Source organism: Zingiber officinale, chromosome 8A (assembly GCF_018446385.1).
Source record: "Zingiber officinale cultivar Zhangliang chromosome 8A, Zo_v1.1, whole genome shotgun sequence".
Taxonomy (NCBI): Eukaryota; Viridiplantae; Streptophyta; class Magnoliopsida; order Zingiberales; family Zingiberaceae; genus Zingiber; species Zingiber officinale.
Genome location: NC_056000.1, coordinates 86,720,483 through 86,742,635, shown reverse-complemented (window position 1 = coordinate 86,742,635; position 22,153 = coordinate 86,720,483). Strand labels below are relative to the sequence as shown.

The following is a 22,153-nucleotide window of genomic DNA, read 5'->3' as shown; positions in this document are numbered from 1 at the left end:
TTGACCACCATGGTAGCTACTATACTCCAATTGGCCTCGCTTGAGATTATTTACAATCTTTCATCACTGTTTTTCTCACAAATGAAGGTGAAAACCATTGAGTCAATCTGAAGCATAGGAAACTTATTGAGAAGCTCATCAAAACTCTACTAAGATTTATGTAAAGCTACATAATATTCAAGTCAAGTAATTCAAAATATTCAAGCAAAATAGACAAGTAGAAAAATGTAGGTAATATTTTTTTTTTAAAAATGTTTATTTGCAATCTTCCAGAGTAGCCATAAATGAACAAGCTACAAAAACACCCAATTGAAACACCAATGAGAATATATCGAGAACATTAATGTCCATAGCTTAAAGAGAAATGACTATGAAATATTTACAAATTGCTAAGGGATTACCTATACAATAAATCCTATGATTTCCTTAAATCTTAAAGAGTTGATCCAGACTCGAGTTTGCAATCTGTTCCTAATGTAGACAACCATGATTCCACCTGAAACATGAGAATAAACCTGGTGCTCAATATCACAAGATGAATAGCTTGTTGCAATATCGCTTAAGATAACAAAATTTACAAACAGATATTGATCGAGTTAATTGATTTGTCAGGAGAGTAAAATTTTGGTTGTGTTCAAGGTGCTCGAATGAGATGTCTATTCGATATTGTGATTGGCTTGAAACAGACAAATAGTAAACCAATCCCAATATCATTTGGAGCTCACAAATCAAACAAAAATCAATTAGTTTTTTGTTATCATATTCTAGATAAATGATGTCGATGTTGGGTGTTACCGTGTTAGAACTTCACAAAAAAAAAAAAAAAAAAAAAAACTCAAAAGCATAATTTACCTGTCCTCGAGAAATACTTGAGCATTCAAATCGCAATCCTTGATTGGTCAAAAGGTAAAAGGCATATCTCGTTTCTTTGTCTTCGTCAATGAAGCTTGGGAGCGGTCCCATTTCAACAATTTCAGATAAATTTGTAGTATCCTGAGGACTCATGTCTGGGGAAATGGTAAAACAAATAAAGATTTGAACAAGCATGAATCATTTGCTCAATTCTATTGATAAAAGAAAATAAGTGAAGACCAGATTTAAAGGAAATAATGCAACTAGAAAATTACCAAAGGATCTGAGATAATAATAGATAGATGAACCGTGGAGTATAACAAATCGAGGAAGCCAATCATCTATATCATCATCATCTATTATAGGAGGTTCTCCAGGAAGTTGTGTCCATCTCTACGCAAAAAGAGATTCAAGTTGCTATAATCCTCATAAAGTTGGGAGAGAGAGAAAGGAAAAGGGGCCAGATAAACATACAGTTCGAACATAGAGATAACCACAAAGCCGTGCGGATCTCAAAATGCCATCAACATGTTCCAGCCTGGCGTAAAAGGGAGAGTATTTTTACATCAAGCAGATCAAAGTGAAACCACAATGTTAGCTACTAGGTCACTAACCAGTCATAGAAGAAACAATGTAGTATCTCAAGTGATATCAAAAGGGATGCAACTATATTAGGTTTAATCAGTGACATCTATGTATATCTGTCTATAAAATAAACTGATGCAGGATCTGCTGGATGATCATGCACTTTAGTATTGGGCTACTAATTCTAGCCCTTTAACCATGGTTCAGATGTAGTCCATTAAGTTATAACCATAACTGCATAACCAACGAAAAAGCAACAACAGACTCTTCCAGCGTGTCGAAACAACAAAGCCGTATGTTCCAACTTTTTTTAGGTTGACTACAAAAATCCTATTCCAAACCTAAAGAAACTGTTGAGTACAGTTATTGCCTGATTCTATGCCTCACAATCGATCTCTAATTAATACAATTTATTAAGAGACACTATGAAACATTATGAACATATCCATACCATCTTTAATATATTGCCTTTTATTTTAATATCTATCAAGTTATATATACTAACTGCTGGAGACCAATTAAAACTATATTTTCTCCTAGCAACTCAAAACATCCAATTGAATTTCTCATTCTACTACGCCACATATAGGTAAATTCCAAAATATACAATTCATTGAATAGGTGAATAAGATGAATTCAGTAGTAGGCAAAAGGAAGTTAGCAGCATTTAAAACAGAATCAGACAAGGCAAACATTTCAAGTCATTGGGAACTAAAAGGATAAAGTACTCTAACGTTCCAGGTCTCAACTCTAAGTAGATATAGTACCTTAAATTGCATATAAGCATACAACAAAGCATAATATTATGGCTGAAAGGGAAACATGTGAACAAAGATATAACTCATATGTATATAAGGTAGTAACACTGAGATTAATATCTATATTTTAAGATAACACAATTTACATAGGCTAAGACAGCATCTTAGTATCTAGTTTTGATCAATAACAACAATTACCATATAAACAAAAGTCGTCGTCACTGATCTTCACTTATGCTTGTTCCAAAAAAGACTGTAGTTCAAGTTTTTAATATTAAATCTCTATAAAAGTAGAGTTACAAGTTATGTATCTATTTAATATTTTGGACTAGAATTTCCAATCTCAAAGCATTCTTATGTACTAGAGGTTGAAGACACCCCTGAAAAGATTTGTTACTTGAACTCATACAAGTATCTGATATAGAAGTGGATTTGAATATGAACCACAAAAAAAAAAATTACATGTGATGAATGAGGTGTCAATTGTGGGGTGTCCACTCTGATGTCAGTGTTGGAGTTTCAATGTCTGAAACAGGTCTGGAGGGGGTAAACTTAGAGTCCGAGTATTGAAGAAAAAGACAAGTAGAATACCAATTAGAATCCATACAGAAAAATTATTCTGAACTCTGAAATCATGAGAATTTGAGGTCATGGTAAAGATAATGGAACTTACTGAGCTTTTAGATGCATCTCTCTGTCCTCTGCATCCACAATTTCAGACTGAAGGGACTCCAGTTCTGCTCTAGTAAGTTCGACCTGCTAGCAAAAAAATTATTCTCAGTATCTTAATATGAACTTGACTCAAGGCACTTGGATACTAAAAACCATGTAGCAACCTTCTCGTCATCTTCGCCAGATCCCCATCGAAGACGAGGTAGAGAAAACAAGTTCAAAAGAGATGCAGCTCCAATCACCCTTCTTACAGTCCATGAATGACTTTGTGATCTGGGCCAATGAAGCAAACAGGAAAAGTGATGATGTTTAAGTCCAACGGAACTGAAATAAATGTATATAGCAATGTAATATTTCACCTCAGTTTATGATCATCTCTTGAATTGCTTCCTTGCGGAGAACTTTCAGATGCTTTGATGGGCTGGAAGTGCTCTGGGAAAACATCTATCTTTCCATAAATATCATCCATCAAGCTGATTTACTTTATTCAAACCCAACCTATACAAAGGAATTTAAATGTAACACCAACTTAATTGCATATCTTTATGCCATTAGAAAAGTTAACATTTGATTGCACTAAGATACTTACCTTAGCAACAATCATCAGTTAAGCAAAATGTTATATGAATATCTTTAATGAAACCTGAAGATACTATAATCAGCTATCAGTATGATTTCTGCAAAAAGGTAGATCAGGAATTCAGATATTAGAGATTGTGAAAGGATATTTTAGTGGACTACCAAAAGAAGTGGCTATCCGAATAAGATTAATAGTACAATGCAAGGAATTAACTCATAACCGACTACTATTGCTTGAATAGTATCTCTGGCCAAGGTAAAGTAACATATAAATTTATATGAAAGATACAGAAATTGGAGGGAATATACAATAAAGGAAAATATTTGTGCAAGATAAACACAACTAATACGCTGACTGGGGTGCTCAATTCAGCAAAACTACAAGGGACCAATAATGGCTTCCAGCTTAGAACTTTGGTGTCCAGTTCAATGTATAGTTTAGTAGTATAATCCAGTTTTGAGGACTAGGCAACTAAGATGTTTAACCAAATCTTTTAAAAAAGTTTATCTTGCTTAGTAAAATTTTGCATTCAATGATCTTAAAGCAAGAAAAACATTTCTGCTAGCTCAATTTGGTAGGATAATACAGTTTTGAGGCCTAGACAACTAAGATGTTTAATGAAATATTTTAAAAAGTTTATCTTGCTTAGTAAAATTTTGCATTCAATGATCTTAAAGCAAGAAAAATATTTCTGCTAACTCAATTTGATTAAAATCATGTCGGCTCATAAAAAAAAAACTATAGAACTAACTGTGTAGTAACTACTGTAAAATACAAAGTCAAGTAAGGAAAATTGTACAGCAGAGAAATCTACGCCTAACTATAAATATTACGAGGAATTCCAATAATAGTGTTTTTAAATTATTTTCTTTTAAAGAAATAGTCCTAATTTATTCATTCCCCATTGATGAGAAAAAGAAGTGCTCCCAATTCTTACTGTGACATCACAACTTTTCTTTATTCTTCTCTGCTCCGAGATCTAGATCCATTGTTTACTATATAGATGCATGGGATAAATAAACAATCTACGTACATATAATTCTATGACCAAATTCCTCTTGTAAATTCGTTCACTTGAGCATTCACAATATTCCAACTTTTCTTTGATTCTAATGTCAATGTCAGTTGCTTATTCCAGCACGATACTATCACACAACTCAACCTTCTTCGCAAGGATTAACTATAAGAAACATAAAATTGCATATCAAATTCCCCGACGCAAGAGATCGACGAGTACCAGAAACAAAAACCAGAATATTCAATAAACAAAAGAATCTATTTGGATAAGGATTTCGCATAGACTCATCTAGGGCAACAAGATGCCCCAAATCGCCAGAGTAGCGAGGCAAAGGGAGGGGATAGATCGACGCCATCATTAACATCAGCTAAGACAGAACAAGCGACAAAATTGAACGAAATCATTGAAAAGGTCAAAAAAAAAAACTAAATTGAGAGGGAAAGGATCACGTCAGACCTCGGAAGAACGGGGTTCGATCGCACTCGTCGGCGCCGACGCTCGTGGCGTCCAGTGTCCGAGCTTGCGGCGGAATCAAACCGTCTTTTTAGTTGGCTTTATCGTCGTCAAAGTCGAAGAGGGTAAAGAAGCCGCCTCGCCACTGCGTGTCCCTGTCTTGTCGGGGCATCTTTTAATGGCAATTCGGCTGCATCTGGTGTTGGCTGTTGGGAGTAATCAGCTGATCGAATCATCCATTTAACATTTGTTATTATGCATATATTTAAGGCAAAAATACCATTAACCCCTCTATTTTCTGTCGAATTGTATTTTGCTCCTCTATTTTTAAAAAATAACACTTAACTCCCTGTGATCAAAGTCAAATATGAAAAAATTTGTAAAAAATAATTATGTCTTTATGTTTTTGATATTTTTTTATAATATTAAGATGAAAAAAATATATTAAATTTATATAGAAAATAATTAGATATATTTTGGGTCATCTATTTAATTATTGATTAATTGAGTATATAAGAAGAAAAATATACATAAAAAGAAAAAAATAATATAGAAGCATCCAGTGATGGTACCTTTCGTCACTCGCTTGGATCTGTGATTGTTGTCGGTTTGTCAATGTGTTCGCTCTCCGTGTCCTGTAATATAAAGCTTCTCAGCTGAAGATTGACATTGTTAGTGTTATTCTCTTTAATAGTCTAAGTCAGTGATGAATTGAAATATGAGATTCACGTGCATGCATGAGAAAAAAAGAGCTCTTCGCGTAAGAAAAGAAAATTATACATTCACCTATTTTCACGAAACCATATATAATCGTGGATAGGGACGGATCTAAAATTTTAAATTTAAGGAAAGTGAAGAAAATAATTATTATACATTGTATTTGAAGGCTGTGCAGTTGGGGTGACGAAAATATACATTTTAAACTACTTAATTTTATTTTATTCGTATAATTAAATATTAATTTTTATTAGGGATGATAATTTTATCCAAATCCGATTGGTAATCCGACATCTGACCCGAATATAGTAGGATATGAAGGAAATTTTTATACCCGATTATAGTAAATGAGTATTCGAGTATGAGTATTTTCAGAGTATAGATAAGGAGACAGACTTTAGCCCACTTTCCATCTCGAGGAAAAAAAACTTGGTTTGTCTCTTTATCCCGTCGTTAACGCGTATCTCATCTTTTTTTTCCACAAGAAATGTTCATACAATCGAAGGAGCACGAGATGAGGAAGAGCAGATAAGTACATTGAAATATTTTTTTTTAAAAAAAAAATGAGAATAGTAGGGAGTAATAGGATAATGGGTAAGATATGGATACCAAACCTCCGACGAGTATGAGGATGGATATGAAAGTTAAATACCCAAACCTCCGACGGGTATAGGGATGAGTATATAGATAGATATAATAAATGAGGATAGATACGAAGGATATGAAATCGTACCCGAATCGCACCCGTTGTCATCCCTAATCTTTATATATTATTAGAGAATCCATATAATTTATTAATTTTAATTAGTAAATCAGTAAATAAATAAATTTAATATAATTTTTTTCTCTGAAAATTACCAAAAAAAATCTAAAACATCAATAAATTTAATTTTCAAAAAAAATCTAAAACATCAATAAATTTAATATAATTTTTTTCTCTGAAAATTACCAAAAAAAATCTAAAACATCAAGGACATAATAATCTTTTATAATTTTTTTTTATCACATTTGAATTTGATTAGAGGAAGTTAAATATTATTTTTTTAAATATAAGAATAAAATACTATTGGATAGAAAATAGAAGGGGTTAAAAATATTTTTCCTTATATTTAATTTACTTGTTCAACATCCATTATTTAAATATTTTATTCTCCTTTTTTATCTTTAATAATTTTCTTTATATAAAACATCATAAATTTGAGAAATAAAAATTTAATTATAGAAAAAAAACATTCTTTTTACAATCTGTTGGCTCACCAAAACCTTAAGATAGTTATAATCCATAGTATTTATTAATAGTTAAGAGGCGGAATCAAATATTAAGAATGAATATGATTTTGCTGTTTTGTTTAGATAACTCTGATGACAAAAGAAGCCTCCAAATTATTCGAGAACTTACAATTTCGTCCAGCTGATTTGAAGTTTAATGAATTTACAGCCAAAATCAATGACTGAGATGAAAGGAAAACCCATTATCCACCATCAAAAACCTAAACAAAAAACAAAAAACAAATGGATCTTGCATTAGATTTTAGACGTAGTAACCTGTGAAAGTAAATCCTCTTCCCACTATCTCGCCAACACAGAACCACGCATACAACTCGAGCCCGAATAATGCTGCAATCCCTGCACCCTCGATTTTGAGCTCGTTTCTGTTTCGCCAGATGTGCTTCACTCCATCAAGTTCCTTCCAGAATGACTCATATCGCCCGGGAATGCTGTAACAAAACCATGTAACATAGCTATCATCACTGTTGAAACATGACCCTGCAATTTAAACAATCACTCAACTTGCCCAATCTTATGTCAAAGGATGTTCACATATCTCCATAATGATATGATATTGTCCACTTTGAGTCAAGACCTTCATGACTTTGCTCTTGGGCTCTTCCCAAAAGACCTTATGTCAATGGAGATATCTTGCATCCTTTTAACCCCATGATCTTTACCAAATCTTTCCAATGTGGGACTTTAATTGAACCCCAACAATCTTCCCCTCAAACGAAGGACCACAATTACTCTCATGGTCCGGGCCTCCCCGCGAGTATCTGATCACTTTGACCTGCTCCAGGTCTTCTGCAAGCATCCAGTCATCCTGACCTGCTTCGGGCCTCCCTGCAAGCATCTGTTCACCTTGACCTACTTGCTTCCGCACAATTATCCTCCCACGAACATCTGATCACCCTGACCTACTTGCTTCCGTACAAGTATCCTCCCACGAACATCCGGTCACCCTGACCTACTCCGGACCCACCCTCAACTTCGTTCAAGGTCACCCCACATGGTATCTAGTTTGTACCATGACTCTGATACCATTTGTTGCGACCAAAGGATATCAACATATCTCCACAATGACATGATATTGTCCACTTTGAGCTTAAATCCTCATGATTTTGCTCTTGGGCTCTACCCAAAAGGCCTCATGCCAATGGAGATATCTTGCATCCTTTTAACCCCATGATCTTTACCAAATCTTTCCAATGTGGGGCTTTGATTGAACCCCAACAATCCTCCCCTCAAACGAAGGACCACAATTACTCTCATGGTCCGGGCCTCCCCACGAGCATCTGGTCACTTTGACCTGCTTCAGGCCTCCTGTAAGCATCCAGTCATCCTGACCTGCTTCGGGCCTCCCTGCAAGTATCTGGTCACCCTGACCTACTTGCTTCCGCACAAGTATCCGATCACCCTGATCTGCTTCAGGCCTCCGAAGCCTCCCACGAACATCCAGTCACCCTGACCTACTCCGAGCTCACCCTCAACTTCGTTCAAGGCCACCCTACATGGTATCTAGTTCGTACCATGGCTTTGATACCATTTGTTGCGCCCAAAGGATGCCTACATATTTCCACAATGACATGATATTGTTCACTTTGGGTCAAGACCCTCATGACTTTGCTCTTGGACTCTCTCTAAAAGACCTCATACCAATGGAGATATCTTGCATCCTTTTAATCCCATGATCTTTATCAAATCTTTTCAATATGAAACTTTGATTAAACCCCAACACCCAACATTCTTAGAGTCATGTACATTCTATAGTGGAAGTTATTTGAGTCTAGCTGCATGGTTAAACAATCATTCCAGGGCGACCATGAACAATTAGGTTTATCAATTTACTATAGAACTTCCAAAATATACAGAAGCATAATAGTTAAAAGAAATTCAAACCGAAATTAAGCTGAACCCCCTTCACCGTGCTACTTACCCACTCAAGTATCAGATAACAAACTGAAAGATTTAAAAAAGATAACATTCACCACATCAGATTAAGGATATTTCTCTCATAAGATTTCCAGATGAAGATTCTTAGTTAGAGTCCTAAAATTAATCATTTGATGATTGTTGTATAGACTTATTGTATCATATTCTTATATATAAAGACATTTGATTTTCATTATTATGCTTACTTGTATTGATGTTAAAAAAACTAAGTATAATAATGTCCTTGAGTAGAAGGTTCTTACCTATATCAATCGATTGGTTGAATCGATAGTGAGATGATATAGGGAACACTACTTTTAATCATTCCTATTCGAGTATTAACATTCAGGGACAATGTTAATACAATAAGACTAGCATGTAGGTCAACTCGATGACTTGATCTCACAAGTCATGGATATGGAAATATCAAGTTGACACATGGGTATGCATTGGAGAATGTATACTGAATGACCCGCCATGAGAAAGTATCATAGATCGTTATATGAGTGTCATATACTTTCTCATGTGACTATTAGTATGACTACTAGTCCTTAGACCTGAAGTCACCATGGTTCCCTACATAAGGAGTTATGTACTTTGGTTTCGTCAAACGTCACCCGTAACTGGGTGGACTATAAAGGCAATTACTAGGTATGTAACAAATTATGCGGAGGGATGTGAGTGATGTAGATGAGATCTATCCCTCCTATATGACGGGAGAGACATCGATATTCTTGATAGAGTGAGACCACGAAGTGCATGTCCATGCCCAAATGAGTCAATATGAGATATTGAGCTCATTTGATTTAGTGAGTCTACTTGGAGTTCAAGATTTAGATTGATTAGAGGATGACACGGTCTATGCCTCACATTGATCAATCTAGATGTCTAGGATAGAAGGACAATGTTATATATTGTGAGGAGTCACAATTAGTAGTCACAAGGTGATGTTGGATCTCAACATTCTTGTAACTTGGGTAGTAATGATGTGTTGCTAGATATCGCTCATTACTTATGCTCCTAAATGGGTTTAGGGGCATTGCCAACGTTACAAGAACCTATAGGGTCACACACAAAAGATAATTAGATGGAGATTATGTTCATATGATGAACCAAGAGGATTAGATTTATGTGATGAATCAAATTGGATTAAGAGTAATCCTAATTGGGCTAATTGAGTTGGACTCAAGTTGATTCATGTATTCAATGAGTCTAATTTAGATTATCACTCATTGAATCAATTTAATTAAATAAATTAGATTCATTATATTAAATTGGCTTGAATTAAATGGTTGGATTAGAACAACCATGTAACGCCCGAAAATTTTCAAAATAATTATTAGAAATATCCTAGTATTTTTCTGGAATTTTAGGATAATTTTACAGAATTTTTAGAGTAGCGGAGGTAGCAAAAATAAATAGAATCGTAAAATAGCCTACGCGGAGATTATGTTCATATGATGAACCAAGAGAATTAGATTCATGTGATGAATCAAATTAGATTAAGAGTAATCCTAATTGGGCTAATTGAGTTGGACTCAAGTTGATTCATGTGTTCAATGAGTCTAATTTAGATTATGACTCATTGAATCAATTTAATTAAATGAATTAGATTCATTATATTAAATTGACTTGAATTAAATGGTTGGATTAGACCATGTAACGCCCGAAAATTCTCAAAATAATTATTAGAAATATCCTAATATTTTTCTGGAATTTTAGGATATTTTTACAGAATTTTTAGAGTAGCGGAGGTAGCAAAAATAAATAGAATCGTAAAATAGCCTACACGGGAATTGAACCCAAGACCTATTGGATCCTACGACTTATGATGAACTCTAGTAACCAAGTGAACCCAGCAGGGCCGTGCTGAAAGAAGAGGGAATCAATTATATTTATATTTAAGTTGAGCAAATTAACCACTTAATATAAATAGGGAAAAATTAAGTGAAGAGTTAATTTTTTTAACGTAACTCTCCTCTCCCTCAAACCCTTACACGCCGCCCCTCTCCTTTCTCTTCTTCTCTCGGCGCACCAACCCAAAGGGGGCTAGGGTTCCGTCCCAAGGGCTATAGGAGCACTTTCCGGCGACAACTCCGATACGAGGACGCTCCCCTCGGTGAGAAGAACACAAAGACGTAGGAGGATCGTCAAGAAGATCGTCTTTCCGGAAAACCTAACGATTGGATTGTAAGGAAATCTAGCGCAGGAGGTAAGAAACCTCTCACCTGCAGTATAAGTGGCTATTCGTGTGTTTTATACATTAGTTTAGTAGTATGCAGATTTTCATTACGTAGGGTGTGTTCTAGTGCACACCAAGTGCTTGATAAAATGTTTAGCTCAGTAAAATGCGACAGTAGGCATTTTAATAGATCAATAAATGCAGTAGAAGCATTTAAAATAGCGTATTTAGTCTTGCTACAGCTTATATGGGACTACGGTCCAATGGGTGGGCTCCCACAGTCGCCTCTAGGTTCAGATAACCTAGCTCTAGGTTCAGATAACCTAGAAATAGCAAGATAAGATAATTCAGTTATAAAATAGTATTTTACTTTTAGCAGTGACACTGTACTGGACTAGATGTCCATTGGGTTGGGCTCCCATAGTCGTCCCTAGGTTTAGATAACCTAGTAACCCTACTAGATTTGGGATTTGGTACCTCGGGTCTAGTTAGGGATGCGCGCACAGCAAGTACAGTTGTCGGACCCATCAGCAGTATGATTATCTATTTTCATCTATCTATAATAAATAGTTTTTCAAAAATCTCATGAAATATGTTATGTGAAAACAGTACAGCTTAGCATCAGTTAGCATTAGTTCAGTTCAGTTTTATTTCAGTTTAGTTCTTATAGATCCACATGATGGTTTTTAGGCTTAGCTATGATTGACATGTACCGTATGTGTTTATGCCATGTTTTAGAATCCATAGTTAGCCATGTTCAGCATGTATTTCAAATAGCATGTTTTAAAACATAAATTGCATCGTATGCATGTTTTGTGAGGTAGATGATTTCTTACTAAGCTCCCAGGCTTACAGATACTCTTTTCCTTATACTGCAGATAAAGGTAAAGGAAAGATGGACTAACGGAGGCTGGAGGACAATGCGATGAAGATGTGTGTGGGTGGAACTTGGAATAAAGATCTTAGGGATCTAGCAAGTTTTGTTTTAAGCATTAGAACTCTTGCATTTTATTTGTTTCGCACTTAAGTATGTTTAAATGCCATTATCTAGTGAATTATGCACTAGGCCAAGCTTAGAATACTAGATATTTGATGTTAGAATGTTTCCCAACCATTTTAGAACTTGTATATGTGATTTGGGCACGAAACAGTGCTGAAATCAGAACTCAGCTGTAAAATCAGAAACCCCAATCGATCAGCCGATCGATTGGAGGCCCCCAATCGATCAGCCGATCGATTGGGGAGCTTGATTTCGCGAACAGTAAGCTCTGGAATCGATCACTGGATCGATCGGGGAATTAGCCTCGCGAACAGAGAGCCTTGGAATTGATTCCTGGATTGATTAGCAAGCCTGGATCGATCAGCGGATCGATCCAGAATTTACCCCGTGCACAGTAGCGAGCTGAATCGATCAATGAATCGATCAACAAGTCTGGATCGATCAACCGATCGATCCAATCAAAGTTTTCGTATACAGTAGCATGCTGGATCGATCAGTGAATCGATCCGAACATCCCAATCGATCAGCCGATCGATTGAAATGCCTGTTTCAGCTGGAAACACTTAAGTTCAGTCCTTAAACACATGTGAAGGCTAGATCTTCTCTTTGGAGTAAAAGGTACAACATTTAAAAAGGTATCTCTAAGAATCAGTTCATATTTAGTAGTAATTGGCATGAGTTTAGTAAATTTTAAATTAGTTCACGTTTCCGTACCTTATAATATAGCTTAGCACAGCATAATGTGACGGTCCGACCTCGCAGCCTAGTCAGTAGGAGGCGGATCGTTACAGAGTGATATCATAACAAAGTTCCATACTTCCTACATACACATCAGCATTGAACTTGCAGCTTCCAAGTAAGAACATCTCTCACTTTATTTATATTTCTTGTTTCTATGTTTAGAGATAACTAAAGCATGTTTGTTTATGATAGTATGTAACATGATAACAGTAATTACGCAATTATAATTGTATTAGTTATGTATGTCCCCTATGTCTCTAGAAATGGCACGAGGACGCCCAGCTAGAAGGGCACCAGCCACTGAGCCCCAGCACGAGGCAGGCAGTTCAGTGCCTCCTCCAGACCTTACAACAGTAGTGGCTCAGTTACAGCAGCAATTAGCTGAACAGCAACAGGAAATAGCCACTTTAAGGGCTAATCAGCAGAACACTCCCACTGTCACTCCAGAGCCTAACTTGGCAACTCCAGTAATGATAGAGGTTCCACCAGTCCAACCTGTAGTACCAGTGGCCCCAGCAGCAGGGACATAGAGAGAAGCCTATCTGATCCAGTGGCAGAAAATTAAGCCAGAGAATTTCTCAGGCACCAGTGAACCATGGGATGCTCAAGCCTGGTTCAAAACACTGGAAAGTACGATGGAGCTTCTGGACTGGCCAGAACATGAGAAAGTGAAATGCGCCTCTTTCTGCCTGTCAGGGGATGCACGTATGTGGTGGGAGAGAATTAAAGCGAAGCGCCCAGTGAACCAGATGACATGGGCTGACTTCGAGAGAGAATTCTTTGAAGAGTTCTTTCACATGCAGGTTACAAACTGTCACTACAACGAGTTCACTGAATTTCGCCAGGGCAACCTTTCAGTGGAGGAAGCCGTGAAGAAATTCAACAGATTGACTCGTTTATGCCTTGAGTTAGTCAGCACTGGAAAAGAACGAGTTCGGTTGATGCTCAAGATGCTAAGACCGGAAATAGCAATGAACGTGACTAGCGACGTCAATAGGCCGCAAACCACTGAAGAACTAGTAAGCAATGCTTTGACCACCGAGCACTACCAGAACAATATCAAACAACAGAAGCAAGTCCTCTCAGAGTCCAAAGGTCAGGGAGGCTCAGGTACTCAGAAACACCAAGGCCAAAGCTCCCATGGCTCTAACTGGAAAGGGAACTCCAGCAACAAGCGCAAACCAGGGAATTACCCAAAAGAAGGACCAGCTAATAAGCAGCCCAGCTATCCCAAGTGTTCTACTTGTGGAAAATTTCACCCAGGAGTTTGTCGCAAGGGCACACGAGGATGCTTTGAATGTGGCCAGGAAGGACATATGGCTAAACAATGCCCAAACAAGACCAGCTTTCCTCCACCACAGCCGATCCAGTACGAGGTCAAGCCAGCACAGTTGCACCAGATGCAGGCTGCTTTAGATGGTCCACACATCAGCCAAGGCAGACTAGAAGCCTCCTCAGCCATGACGAATGCGAGGATCTACTCACTCACCAGAGAGGACGTAGCGAATGCCTCGATAGTTGTTACAGGTCAGATTAGTATTTTTTAGCAAAGTACAACTGTCTTATTCGATACTGGGGCAACCCATTCATATATATCCAGGGCATTCACCGAAAAGTTAGCAATACCTCCAGAGGTACTCAGTAGCCAATTTTTGACGACGCTACCTTCAGGAGAAATTATGGCATCCACGCACTGGCTCAGAACAGTGTCAGTCATTATAGCAAACAGAGAACTCTTTTGTGATCTGATAGTGCTAGATATGACTGATTATGATGTCATCTTTGGAATGGACTTCCTGATCAGATACGGTGCATCTATAGAGTGCCGTAAACAGAAAGTCGTATTCCAACCTGAAGCAGTAGTACAGTTCGAGTACATCGGAGAACCAAAGAGAAAGGCCAAGAAGTTTCTCTCAGCTCTAAAAGCACAGAAATTAATGGATTCAGAATGTACGGGATTCCTAGCACGTAGTCAATACCAGTCAGAACAAGGACCCACAGCTAGAAGGGGTCCGAGTTGTATGTGACTACCCAGCAGTCTTCCCTGAAGAGTTACCCGGCCTAACACCAGACATGGAGATTGAATTCGAGATAGAACTCATTCTCGGTACGAATCCTATCTCCAAAGCGCCTTACCGCATGGCTCCAGCAGAACTGAAGGAACTTCATGAGCAACTACAGGAGCTGTTTGACAAGGGCTTCATACGTCCTAGTCACTCACCATGGGGAGCGCCTGTATTGTTTGTGAAGAAGAAAGATGGGAGCATGCGCCTGTGCATAGACTACCGGGCACTGAACTAAGTCACAATCAAGAACAGGTATCCTCTTCCCAGAATAGATGACCTGTTCGATCAGCTAAAGGGAGCAGCAGTGTTCTCTAAGATAGACCTCAGATCAGGTTATCATCAGGTGAAAGTTAAAGAAGGGGATATACCCAAGATAACATTCAGGACTAGACGGACACTACGAGTTCGTAGTCATGCCCTTTGGCGTGACAAATGCTCCAGCTACTTTCATGGACCTCATGAACAGAGTATTCAGGGACTACCTAGATAGATTTGTTATTATGTTTATTGATGACATTCTTATATATTCAAGAACTCAGGAAGAACACGCAGAGCACCTGAGAATAGTATTGCAGACCCTTCAGCAGAACCAGCTGTACGCCAAGTTCACGAAATGTGAATTTTGGTTAGATCAGGTGTCCTTCCTGGGTCACATCATCTCAAAGGATGGTATCATGGTAGACCCCAGTAAGATAGAAACTGTGAGTAATTGGAAAAGACCCAAGAATGTTAGTGAAATCAGAAGCTTTCTGGGATTAGCAGGTTATTACAGAAAGTTTGTAGAGGATTTCTCCAGAATAGCCTCCCCACTGACAACTCTCACCAGGAAGAACAGAAAATTTCAGTGGACAGAGGACTGTGAGAACAGCTTCAGTGAGCTAAAGAGGAGATTGACCAGTGCTCCCATTTTGACTATACCAGAAAACACAGACAACTTTGATATTTATAGTGACGCCTCTAAATTGGGACTAGGAGAAGTACTGATGCAAGATGGTAAGGTGATCGCCTATGCCTCCAGACAACTCAAGGACTATGAGAGGAAATATCCTACTCATGATCTTGAGCTTGCAGCAGTCGTGTTCGCTCTCAAAATTTGGAGACATTACTTGTATGGAGCTCAGTGTAGAGTGTATACAGATCATCAGAGTCTGAAGTACTTCTTCACTCAGAAGGATCTGAATATGCGATAGCGCAGGTGGCTCGAACTGGTCAAGGACTACGATATAGATATCCTTTACCATCCAGGAAAAGCCAATAAGGTGGCAGATGTACTTAGCAGGAAGTCCAGCGCCACCTTACTATCCCTAGCAGTCATGTCACAGCCCCTACAAAAAGAGATCACGGATTTCAGTCTCGAACTTATAGTGGGGCAGCTCTCTACTATGACGTTAGAATCCACCTTGCTTGGTGACATCCAGAGAACTCAGGAGCAGGACCCTGAAATTCAGAAAATCAAGCAAGGGTTAGCAGAATCAGAAAGTGGAGAGTTCAGAATGTCCAATATTGGGGTATTGTACTTTGGTGACAGACTTTGTGTTCTAAATCAGGAGGAACTACGAAGAAAGATCCTAGACGAGGCACACAGGACTCCTTATGCGATGCATCCTGGTTCTACCAAAATGTATCAAGACTTAAGAAAACGTTTTTGGTGGCCTGGGATGAAGAGAGACATCGCTAGATATGTTAGCACCTGCCTGACCTGTCAGAGGGTCAAGGCAGAACATCAGAGACCAGGAGGAGTTTTGCAGCCTATTCAGATTTCAGAATGGAAGTGGGAAGATATTTCCATGGACTTCATAGTGGGACTACCCAGAACCACGAATGGTTTTGATGCCATCTGGGTAATAGTAGATAGATTAACTAAATCAGCCCACTTCTTAGCTATCAGGATATCCTACTCCATGGAATAGCTAGCTCAGTTGTATCTCAAGGAGATTGTTAGATTACATGGAATCCCACGGACCATCATTTCAGACAGAGACAGCAGATTCACATCACACTTCTGGGAGTGTGTACAGTCAGCATTGGACACCAAGTTAAAGTTTAGCACAGCCTTCCATCCTCAGACAGATGGTCAGACGGAGCGGATGAATCAGATACTCGAAGATATGCTCCGAGCGTGTGCCCTAGACTTCAAAGGAAGTTGGTGCAAATATCTGAGTTTAGCAGAATTTGCATACAACAACAGTTATCAGGCCACTATCGGTATGACACCATACGAGGCTCTCTATGGACGAAGGTGTAGATCTCCAATCTGCTGGTATGAGAGTGGTGAACAAAAGGAACTAGAACTTCAGACAGATTTAGTAGCAGATACCACAACAGCTATACAGCAGATCCGTCAGAGGATAGAGACAGCTCAGAGCCGCCAGAAAAGCTATGCTGATACACGACGTAGACCCCTAGAATTTTCAGTTGGGGATACAGTATTCCTCAGAGTTGCTCCCATGAAGGGAGTAATGCGTTTTGGGAAGAAGGGCAAACTAAGTCCCAGATATGTGGGACCATACCTTACCACCAGAAGAGTTGGCAAGGTAGCCTATGAGCTAGAGCTACTCCAGGAGATGTCAGCTATCCACAATGTATTTCATGTCTCTATGCTGAAGAAGCATATCCCAGATGCCACCCAGGTGATTGAGCCCCAGTCGGTACAAGTCCGTGAAGACCTCAACTATGATAGTCGGCCTATTCAGATAATAGACCGGACAGTTAAGAAATTGCGGAACAAGGAAGTACCATTAGTAAAAGTCCTTTGGCAAAATCACACAGCAGAAGAGGGAACTTGGGAGACAGAAGCCAGTATGAGACAGAAGTACCCAGAGTTATTCTAAGTTCGAGGATGAACTTTTTATAAGGTATGAGGGATTGTAACTCCCGAAAATTCTCAAAATAATTATTAGAAATATCCTAGTATTTTTCTAGAATTTTAGGATATTTTTACATAATTTTTAGAGTAGCGGAGGTAGTAAAAATAAATATAATCGTAAAATAGCCTACGCGGGAATTGAACCCGAGACCTATTGGGTCCTACGACTTATAGTGAACTCTACTAACCAAGTGAACCCAGCAGGGCCGTGCTGAAAGAAGAGGGAATCAATTATATTTATATTTAAGTTGGACAAATTAACCACTTAATATAAATAGGGAAAAATTAAGTGAAGAGTTATTTTTTTTAACGTAACTCTCCTCTCCCTCAAACCCTTACACGCCGCCCCTCTCCTTTCTCTTCTTCTCTCGGCGCACCAACCCAAAGGGGGCTAGGGTTCCGTCCCAAGGGCTATAGGAGCACTTTCCGGCGACAACTCCGGTACGAGGACGCTCCCCTCGGTGAGAAGAACACAAAGACGTAGGAGGATCGTCAAGAAGATCGTCTTTCCAGAAAACCTAACGATTGGATTGTAAGGAAATCTAGCGCAGGAGGTAAGAAACCTCTCACCTGCAGTATAAGTGGCTATTCGTGTGTTTTATACATTAGTTTAGTAGTATGCAGATTTTCAGTACGTAGGGTGTGTTCTAGTGCACACCAAGTGCTTGATAAAATGTTTAGCTCAGTAAAATGCGACAGTAGGCATTTTAATAGATCAGTAAATGCAGTAGAAGCATTTAAAATAGCATATTTAGTCTTGCTACAACTTATATGGGACTACGGTCCAATGGGTGGGCTCCCACAGTCACCTTTAGGTTCAGATAACCTATCTCTAGGTTCAGATAATCTAGAAATAGCAAGATAAGATAATTCAGTTATAAAACAGTATTTTACTTTTAGCAGTGACACTATACTGGACTAGATGTCCATTGGGTTGGGCTCCCATAGTCGTCCCTAGGTTTAGATAACCTAGTAACCCTACTAGATTTGAGATTTGCTACCTCGGGTCTAGTTAGGGATGCGCGCACAACAAGTACAGTTGCCGGGCCCATCAGCAGTATGATTATCTATTTTCATCTATCTATGATAAATAATTTTTCAAAAACCTCATGAAATATGTTATGTGAAAACAGTACAGCTTAGCATCAGTTAGCATTAGTTCAGTTCAGTTTTATTTCAGTTTAGTTCTTATAGATCCACATGATGGTTTTTAGGCTTAGCTATGATTGACATGTACCGTATGTGTTTATGTCATGTTTTAGAATCCATAGTTAGCCATGTTCAGTATGTATTTCAAATAGCATGTTTTAAAACATAAATTGCATCGTATGCATGTTTTGTGAGGTAGATGATTTCTTACTAAGCTCCCAGGCTTACCGATACTCTTTTCCTTATACTGCAGATAAAGGTAAAGGAAAGATGGACTAGTGGAGGCTGGAGGACAATGCGATGAAGATGTGTGTGGGTGGAACTTGGAATAAAGATCTTAGGGATCTAGCAAGTTTTGTTTTAAGCATTAGAACTCTTTAGCATTTTATTTGTTCCGCACTTAAGTATGTTTAAATGCCATTATCTAGTGAATTATGCACTAGGCCAAGCTTAGAATACTAGATATTTGATGTTAGAATGTTTCCCAACCATTTTAGAACTTGTATATGTGATTTGGGCACGAAACAGTGCTGAAATCAGAACTCAGCTGCAAAATCAGAAACCCCAATCGATCAGCCAATCGATTGGGGAGCTTGATTTTGCGAACAGTAAGCTCTGGAATCGATCACTGGATCGATCGAGGAATTAGCCTCGCGAACAGAGAGTCTTGGAATCGATGCCTGGATCGATTAGCAAGCCTGGATCGATCAGCCGATCGATCCAGAATTTACCCCGTGCACAGTAGCGAGCTGAATCGATCAATGGATCGATCAACAAGTCTGGATCGATCCAATCAAAGTTTTCGTATACAGTAGCATGCTGGATCGATCAGTGAATCGATCCGAACATCCCAATCGATCAGCCGATCGATTGAAATGCCTGTTTCAGCTGGAAACACTTAAGTTCAGTCCTTAAACACATGTGAAGGCTAGATCTTCTCTGTGGAGTAAAAGGTACCACATTTAAAAAGGTATCTCTAAGCATCAGTTCAGATTTAGTAGTAATTGGCATGGGTTTAGTAAATTTTAAATTAGTTCACGTTTTCGCACCTTATAATATAGCTTAGCACAACATAATGTGACGGTCCGACCTCACAACCTAGTCAGTAGGAGGCGGGTCGTTACAAACCATGAGAGAGATTAAGTCAAGTTTGACTTGACTTGAGAGGAAGAGGAAGAGTCAAGTTTGACTTGACTTTATGCCACATCATTTGTGATTTGGCATTAAGTGGCCAATGATGATGTGCCACATCATCATAGTTAGCACATGTATGTGCCACCTAATGGAGGTTACAAATTTCCTTTGCTTTAATGTGGCCGACCACATTAAATGAGAGGAGTTACACATGTGTGGCCGGCCACTAAGAGGAATGAATGAGATTCATTTTCATTCAAGGCATTTTTGATTCCATCTTCTTCCTTGCTCTCTCTTCTTGCTCTCCCTCTCCTCATCTTGCCGAGACCTTCTTGGAGTGCTAGCACACTCTAAGGTTTTCCCTCCATCGAGTTGTTCGTGTGGATATTTCTAGAGGGTTGTCTACTTTGACAATCTTGAGATCCGACATCTTGGACGAGCGGGATTCGCGAAAGGCACGCATCAAGGGTAAAACTCGTACTCTAATGTAGATCTAGAGTTTATAAACTCGTACTCGTAAGTTTTTTTGAAAGTTTTATTCTTCGCACGGATCCGATGACGGAGGTTTCGGGGTTTCCGCGACGCGAAAAAATGATTTTCACGGTCCAAAAGACCCAACAAAGATCCCTCATAGTTGCAAGCTATCTTGTCAGTAAGAAGTAGTTTTGAGCTTCCATTATGTAAAAGCACCAAAATCCTAAAGAAATAAGTTTCACTGAGTCTACAACAACTCCAAACACTTAAAACTGGCAATTAGTTGAAATATGTTTTCAATTTACAATCTTTGCATTAAACACCAGTTCTTCACAAAGTCAAATTCCTGACCTAAATCCTTTTGCTTCAATAGAGTGTTTCCTCATATAAATATTCCAAAAGGTTATGGCAATCAGCCATAGAGGCAATATGTATTTTGTTATGTCCCACAGGGTTATCTGGAGTGGTTAGTGCGTAGAAGATTGCCCAATGAGATCGTGAGTTCGAATCGTGGAATAGTCAGGGCATAAATCCCTGGTCCCCGTGTCCCTCTTCCCACTGCGCACTAATTTCTCCGGTTACCATGATTAACCTCCTTTGTGATTGCCTTGGGCGAGGTCCACGGGGGCGAGCGTTATCGCCTTTTTGCCCAATATGTATTTTGTTATAATGTAGGCATAAGATGAACTAACTTATAAGAGCATTTTACTAATGCCATACAGTTTTTCATCAAGATAGTTGTAATGCATGCTAATTTTTTCATTTTCAAAACAAATCAAAATAATCTAAGAAGAAATCTACAATTGTTGGCTGATGCCTCGCTGTAACAGCTGATCAACACAGAAGAGCAATCCAAAAAAAAAAAAAAAGTTTTTACCCATTCACACAGTTCAGGCCTGACAGAGCAGCCAAGCAGGGATAATGTATAAAGAGGCGAACCTTGCAAGACGAGTGTAAAAGAGCTGCTTTGACAACTCTTGGCACTTTTCGACGGTCGGTGGCTGCACAATATGATGCTTATTCTTCTCCATAATCTCCTTGTAGTAGGCGCATCCGTGCTTAGACACAAATTCAGAGGCTTGCACAGCCTTAGATCGCAGCTGCTGAAGTCTCGCCGCCATCTACCAAAATTTGTAAACTAATTCTATCAGCCATCCATTTCTAGCACCAAGCAGAAACAACTACAAAAGCATAAATTCGAAGAAAAAAAATGGGGAAGCTCAAAGACGTGTTTAGTGATCGATTCTACCCTTAAAATCAACCGCGATATTTACCTTTAAAAAAGTTAGATTACGATCAAATAAAGCGCGATCGGCGCGATGCAAACCTTAGATCACAATTAAGGCAAAACAAAATCTCGAGTTTTAAGTACAACGTAGTGATGGATAGCGCATATGATCGCAGGGAAAAAACAAGGAGATCACCTATCAAACAACTCAGGAGCGAAGAGAACGCAGAGTGGAGAGGCAGCGGAAGCGCTTTGGACCAAGATATCGGGATCGATGGGGGCAGTTTGGGTATTTCAAGTGACTACTAGGTTTGGTCATGGGCAATTTGATAATTATGCAGCGTAAAACCAGGAAGATAAAAAAAACGGGAATTACGAAAAAAACTCATTTAGCTTTATTTACTATGATCGATTCAGTTCTATTAAAATTTTTCATTCATCATCAAATGCACGGACGGCTAATTTAGAGCTAAA

The 22,153-nt window shown here is 38.6% G+C and overlaps 2 protein-coding genes across 3 annotated transcripts; both read right to left on the bottom strand.

Moving 5' to 3' along the window:
* Positions 1-218: 218 nt before the first annotated feature.
* Positions 219-5,092, bottom strand: LOC122009816. 2 transcript variants are annotated; one of them, XM_042566110.1, is made up of 9 exons: positions 4,922-5,092; positions 3,457-3,544; positions 3,227-3,365; positions 3,032-3,140; positions 2,869-2,954; positions 1,327-1,390; positions 1,128-1,245; positions 853-1,007; positions 219-496 (listed from the first exon to the last, which is right to left on the bottom strand). In XM_042566110.1, the coding sequence occupies exons 3-9, from the start codon at positions 3,334-3,336 to the stop codon at positions 434-436; spliced, it is 705 nt and encodes a 234-aa protein (XP_042422044.1). In that variant the 5' UTR covers positions 3,337-3,365; positions 3,457-3,544; positions 4,922-5,092; the 3' UTR covers positions 219-433. The 2 variants fall into 2 exon arrangements, with proteins under 2 accessions (XP_042422044.1, XP_042422045.1); XM_042566111.1 differs by having other exon boundaries at positions 2,869-2,951; positions 4,922-5,090.
* Positions 5,093-7,047: 1,955 nt separating this feature from the next.
* Positions 7,048-21,946, bottom strand: LOC122011989. The gene is made up of 3 exons (XM_042568436.1): positions 21,876-21,946; positions 21,391-21,572; positions 7,048-7,353 (listed from the first exon to the last, which is right to left on the bottom strand). Exons 2-3 carry the CDS (start codon positions 21,570-21,572, stop codon positions 7,167-7,169), a joined length of 369 nt encoding a protein of 122 aa, XP_042424370.1. The 5' UTR covers positions 21,876-21,946; the 3' UTR covers positions 7,048-7,166.
* Between the last annotated feature and the right edge of the window lie 207 nt (positions 21,947-22,153).